Source organism: Macrobrachium nipponense, chromosome 12, assembly GCF_015104395.2.
Source record: "Macrobrachium nipponense isolate FS-2020 chromosome 12, ASM1510439v2, whole genome shotgun sequence".
Lineage (NCBI taxonomy): Eukaryota > Metazoa > Arthropoda > Malacostraca > Decapoda > Palaemonidae > Macrobrachium > Macrobrachium nipponense.
Window position 1 is genome coordinate 29,195,687 of NC_087205.1, and position 6,649 is coordinate 29,202,335.

Genomic DNA, 6,649 nt, shown 5'->3' on the forward strand with positions numbered 1-6,649 from the left:
AAAAAAACTCTAGACACTAATTTAATTTGTGGCCTGTTTATGCACAAAATAAAAAAAATCATAGATACTTACTAATTTGATTCTGACATTTTTATGAAACAAATAAAAACTCCTAGACATACACTAGTATGAATCTGACATGTTTATGAAACAAATAAAGAATCCTAGACACTCACTATTTTTATCTTCTACCTGTTTAAGCAACCAGGAAAAAACCTAGACATCGACTAATTTGATTTTTTATCTGTTTAAGCTACAAATGAAAATCCTAGGCACTCACTAATTTGAAATATGTCCCAAATTTCCCTTCAGGTAACTCCACGCCAGAGGATTTCCGATGCTGTTCGTAGCTACAGCCCTGAAGGCGAACCTTGCGTCCTGCTTTCGAATTCCGTAGTCTTCCGTGAAAGTTCGTTCCAGATACCTGCGGGTAAGGGAATATCACTTCAAAAATACTTAAACTCTGTGTATTTAATGAAGAAAAAAAATATGGACAGAATTAATCGAATTTACGAAGACCTTCATGAAAACTTAATATCTATGCAGCTGTATTAATTTAACAGCGTTGAGGGTAAATTACATATTAATAGAACCTGCTCTGATGTATGGGATGTAACAATATTTGTTGAGAGAGAGAGAGAGAGAGAGAGAGAGAGAGAGATGATTATATCACACACACACACACACACACACCCATATATATATATATATATATATATATATATATATATATATATATATATATATATATATATATATATATATATATATTATATATATATATATATATATATATATATATATATATATTATATATATATATATATATATACAATGCATCCTGATAGCATACAATAAATGCTAGAGAGAGAGAGAGAGAGAGAGAGATTGAGAGAGAGAGAGAGAGATGATTATCACACACACACACACACACACACACACACACACACACACATATATATATATATATATATATATATATATATATATATATATATATATATATCTATATATATGTATATATATATATATATATATATATATATGTATATATATATATATATATATATATATATATATATATATATGTATATATATATATATATATATATATATATATATATATTATATATATATATATATGATATATATATATATATATTCCATGCACCCTGACAGCATACAATAATGAGAGAGAGAGAGAGAGGAGAGAGAGAGAGAGAGAGAAGGTGGGTACTATATTACCTATACAAGTTCCAAGCATCTTGCGAGCATCCAAGGGCTGCCATTATCTGATCTTTCTCGGCTGCGACGTTGGAGTTTCGGTATCTCTCAAATAACGCATCCCAGTCTGCTAAGGTGCCCTTAGCTATCCCAGTGCACCAGGACGGTCGTTTTGATGTTTGGGTCGATGTAACTAAAGTAAATAAAAAAATAAATATATATAAATAAATAAATAAATAGATATATAAGTAAATATGTAATATAAAAATCCTGGTTAATAAATGAATAATAAATAAATAAATAAATAAATAAATACATAAATTCATAAACATGTTTAAGAGTATGTTAGGTAAAACTTCTTGATATGGGACTGAAGGCCTTTAGGACCTAGCTAGTGTCGAATTGGGCAGTCGATATTGGGGTCGATGGTGTCGAAATTAGGATCTCCTGGGGGAAAAACCTTTCAGTTAAGGGTCAAGCTTACTAAAAAGAAAGACAAAAAAAAAAAAAAAAAAAAAAAGAGGAGGTGGTGGGGGGGTTGGGGGGGGGGGTCTCCCTAACTGTAGAACTTTTATTTGGGGTCGATGATACTGACAAATCTGATGATATCCAACTTGTATTTTTGTACTGTAACAAAATTTTCAGGGACAGAAAGCAATTGTTTATATCATTATTATCCGTTATTATTATTATTAGACACTTGATTCTGGCCAATTTATTACCTAAAATTTGCAATTCCGTCTTTCCTCATTGTTTAACATTTGTCTATGTATGTTTGCATATTATAAATTTTGTCATTATTAATATGTTTCAGTTATTATTATCATACAGTATCAACATTCACGAAGAAATCAGAACGGAAGAAACCTCGTAGAATCCTTAATCCAGGCGCTAAATTTAGCAACTGCTTTACTTTCACAGTCTGCAACTGCATGCTCGCAAGCCCACGCCACAACCATCGATCGCTTGAGATGTACCAAGTGTGTATCGTCCGGCTTCGATTCAAAACCAACGGATTCATACAGCTTTTCAATAAGCTTTCGTATGTACGTCTGAAAAAAGAGAAGTACATTGGCAAATTTCAATATTCAAAATCAATATAGGGAAAATAAGTATGAGATAGACTTGGTGGTATGTTAATGTAGATAAGAAAATTAAACTTATTATTATTAGTTATTATTACTATTATTATTATTTTTTTTTTTTTTTTTTTTTTTTTGTTTTTTTTTTTTGCTCTTATCACAGTCCTCCAATTCGACTGGGTGGTATTTATAGTGTGGGGTTCCGGGTTGCATCCTGCCTCCTTAGGAGTCCATCACTTTTCTTACTATGTGTGCCGTTTTCTAGGATCACACTCTTCTGCATGAGGCCCGGAGCTACTTCAGCCTCTAGTTTTTCTAGATACCTTTTCAGGGATCTTGGGATCGTGCCTTGTGCTCCTATGATTATGGGTACGATTTCCACTGGCATATCCCATATCCTTCTTATTTCTATTTTCAGATCTTGATACTTATCCATTTTTTCCCTCTCTTTCTCTTCAACTCTGGTGTCCCATGGTATTGCGACATCAATGAGTGATACTTTCTTCTTGACTTTGTCAATCAACGTCACGTCTGGTCTGTTTGCACGTATCACCCTATCCGTCCTGATACCATAGTCCCAGAGGATCTTTGCCTGATCAGTTTTCTATCACTCCCTCAGGTTGGTGCTCGTACCACTTATTACTGCAAGGTAGCTGATGTTTCTTGCACAGGCTCCAGTGGAGGGGCTTTGCCACTGAATCATGCCTCTTTTTGTACTGGTTCTGTGCAAGTGCCGGGCATTCGCTTGCTATGTGGTTTATGGTTTCATTTTTCGTATTGCACTTCCTTACATATGGGGAGAAGATGTTATTTCCATCTATCGTTCTTTGAACATATCTGGTTTCTAGGGCTGATCTTGTGCGCCTGTTATCATTCCTTCAGTTTCCTTCTTTAGCTCTCCCCTCTGTAGCCCACTTTGCCATGTGTCATCGCTGGCTAGTTCTTTATGTCTCATGTATTGTCCGTGCATTGGTTTGTTGTGCCAATCCTCTGTTCTGTCTGTCATTCTCCTTGTCTCTGTATATTTCTGGGTCTTCGTCTACTTTTATTAGTCCTTCTTCCCCATGCACTCTTTAGCCACTCGTCTTCACTGGTTTTCAGATATTGTCCCAGTGCTTCTGTTTCTCGGGTGTTGTTGACGCAGTCCTCTATACGTTAGTAGTCCTCTCCCTCCTTCCTTTCGTGTTATGTATAGTCTGTCCGTATTTGCTCTTGGGTGTAGTGCTTTGTGTATTGTCATATGTTTCCTGGTTTTCTGATCTATGCTGCGGAGTTCTGCCTTCGTCCATTCCACTATTCCTGCGCTGTATCTGATTACTGGCACTGCCCATGTGTTTATGGCTCTTATCATATTTCCGGCGTTGAGTTTTGACTTGAGTATCGCCTTGAGTCTCTGCATATATTCTTTCCTGATCGTGTCCTTCATCTCTTGGTGTTTTTATTATCCCCTCCTTCCATTATTCCCAGGTATTTGTATCCTGTCTCATCTATGTCTTTGATGTTGCTGCCCTCCCATCTGGAAGCTTTATCCCTTCAGTTCTCGTTACTTTGCCTTTTTGTATGTTGACTAAGGCGCATTTTTCTATTCCAAACTCCATCCTGATGTCCCCAGATACAATCCTTACAGTCTGGATTAGGGTATCTATTTCCTTGATGCTCTTACCATACAGCTTGATGTCGTCCATGAACATCAGATGGTTGATTCTGTTGCCTCTTTTCTTGAGTTGGTACCCGGCATCCATCTTCTGTAGTACTTTTCATGGGAATCATTATTATTATTATTATTTATTATTATTATTATTATTATTATTATTATTATTATTATTATTATTATTATTATTATTATGCTGATGAGGAAATTCACAATGTTGCCGGTGTAAATAATAATTAATAATAATAAATAATAATAATAATAATAATAATAATAATAATAATAATAAATAAGAATAATAAACTGCGACCCCCTTCATTCTTTCACTATACCTTCTCCATTCATATTCTCTTTCATTTTGCTATCCACCGTTTCCTTAAAGTTGTTTTACATTGTAACTGCAAGGTATTCTTCCTGTTACACCTTCCAGACCTTTCTACTATCAATTTCCCCTTTGGCGCTGAAGGACCGCGTAGGTCCCGACGCTTGGCCTTTAGTTGAAATTCTATAATTCATTCCCCTATTACTAAAGAAGCCATATTTACTGGTCTGTACGATCGGTCGCTGTTAAATTTCCATACCTGCAGAAGTTCGTACTCATCCGATCGTCGCATTATCATCTCCAGGAAGGCGAAGTTCGACCTGGCAATGCTCCATGGGACGTATTGGTCTTCAGCGTTGAATTCATACAAGTATTTGGTGAGGTCGAGGGCTGTTTCGTATTTCAGCTTACCTGTAAAAGAAGTTTGTGGATCTTTGGTCGGCAAAACAATTTTTATTGTTGATTATCTAGTTCAGTGGAGATAGGTCAACCAGCAATAGTATCAAATGATAGATTAGAATTAAAAGCTGTCTTTAATGGTTGACAAATGTTACTCAAACGGTAAGTGAAAATGAAAATTATAGTTTTACTACAATAAAACAGTGCATGATATAGATGCAGCAAAGTCCTAGAGATTTAATATTTTCTCTTATACCACACGACACTGGCATTTTGTACAGGGTTCACTAAACTTAACAAACATCAAATTACTTATAATAAGTGTTACGAACTGGATAAAAACACCACAAAAATCTTGCAGAACTGACATACATGTCAAGAAAATTTATTTTTATTTGTCTTTGATTTCGAGTCTTTGATTTCTCTTTTGACACGTGGTATGAGGCCATCGATATTAATTTTTTTGTCACCCGACCTTGAAATAGAACAAGATACTTCTGAACAAGATACTTCTTTGCAAAGTGGCCAGATAGCTCTATCCATTTCAACATGCAAAACTCACCTGCATGCGCAAGCGCCATTGCGTCGTCGATCAGCTGGGCTCTGTTAGTGGCAGGGATCTTGGTGGGTATTCCTGCGGTTCCTTTGAGATTAGTGATGATTCCAGCCCAACTGCTCTCGTCATAGTTTACCCTGTAGTATCCAGTTGCTTGGACGTTGATCAGAATTCCGTCGCCGGCCAAAAGACCGTCTACTGTTATTACGATCTCGGTTTCATTTGCAGCCAACCATTGTTTGGGTCCCGTCTGGGTCACGTCTGGATTTTGGAGGGACGTGTACGAGATTGGTATCCACCACGAGTAGTTGTGCTCGTCCTGGCTTAGTCCAGATTCAAAGAGCAGAAAGCGACTCTGGGAAGATTTTAGCCATATTAAAAAGAGAAACTAGTTTCAATTGTCATAGTAATGGATAAATTAACTTTAAATTGTAAAGTGCTGGAGTGTACAGTGGTCAAAATAGATTCTTTAGATTTTCCTTACTATGTGTTCGATGTTTGCCTATTAAACTCTTCCCTTTTATTTGCCATATTTCAGAAAGATATCTTCAGCATCTTGAAAATAAAATGTTTGATAAACGGTATGATAGCCACGCTCTCAAGCTAGACTTATTGTTTTTCATGACCTGAGATAAACTGAATTACATAGAGAATCGAGTTCCATTAGTCCAAATGGGTTAATTTGGTTTCCACTAGTGAGAGTAGATTCATTTAATTTTTCATTAGTCAAAGTAGATCCATTTTCTTTTTCAATGGTCAAAATTGATTAATATGGTTTGTCCCTATATGGTTTGAATTAAATTCTTTTTGCCTCTTATCGACCCTATTTCTGAAAGAAATCTTAAATACCTCTGAAAGAACATAATCAGTAAACAATATAAATTCACACTATCTAGTATGATTATTTCTTTTTCCTCACCTGAGATACAGTGAAGGCAGTGCCTGACCTTGTGACAGTAAGGACCGGGAATCCCATCTGGAGTGTCCAGGTGTCCATGATATCCTTTACTGACGCGGGAAGGGTTCCTTGGGCAGCTTCATCTAAGTACTGCCAAAGGTCGTCTTGGGATGCAGCTTTGAATTGGCTGTTAAGATAGTCATGGCAAATGCCGATGATTCAAGTGAAACTTGAACGAGAATATGAGGATGTAGTTTATAAGAAAGTAAACAACATGCACTTGATAGAGAATTAAAAGTGAAGAAATCTTATTTTCTATATTTTACTTTCTTTTGTTTATTTATTTATTTTTTTCAGCGTGTCTGGATTTGGTCACTAAAGTAAAAAACAGTGTCAGTTTTACCAAACACACATTATGTATACATTTCACCAACCTTAACTTGAACGTTTATATTACTGTGAGAAATAAAATCTTCTATTCTTGTTCTTGAAAAATAATGGCATAAACATGGGCGGA

The 6,649-nt window shown here is 35.6% G+C and overlaps 1 protein-coding gene across 1 annotated transcript in view; it reads right to left on the reverse strand.

Annotated features, from left to right (window-relative positions):
* Positions 1-280: 280 nt before the first annotated feature.
* Positions 281-6,649, reverse strand: part of LOC135224444 (aminopeptidase N-like) — a 17,573-nt gene continuing 11,204 nt past the window's right edge. The window contains exons 11-16 of the mRNA XM_064263434.1: positions 6,154-6,319; positions 5,241-5,589; positions 4,539-4,690; positions 2,092-2,276; positions 1,246-1,417; positions 281-424 (exon numbers count right to left, since the gene is read on the reverse strand). Coding sequence (XP_064119504.1) covers positions 1,366-1,417; positions 2,092-2,276; positions 4,539-4,690; positions 5,241-5,589; positions 6,154-6,319 — 904 coding nt within the window. The 3' untranslated portion in view covers positions 281-424; positions 1,246-1,365. The remainder of the gene's footprint in view (positions 425-1,245; positions 1,418-2,091; positions 2,277-4,538; positions 4,691-5,240; positions 5,590-6,153; positions 6,320-6,649) is intronic.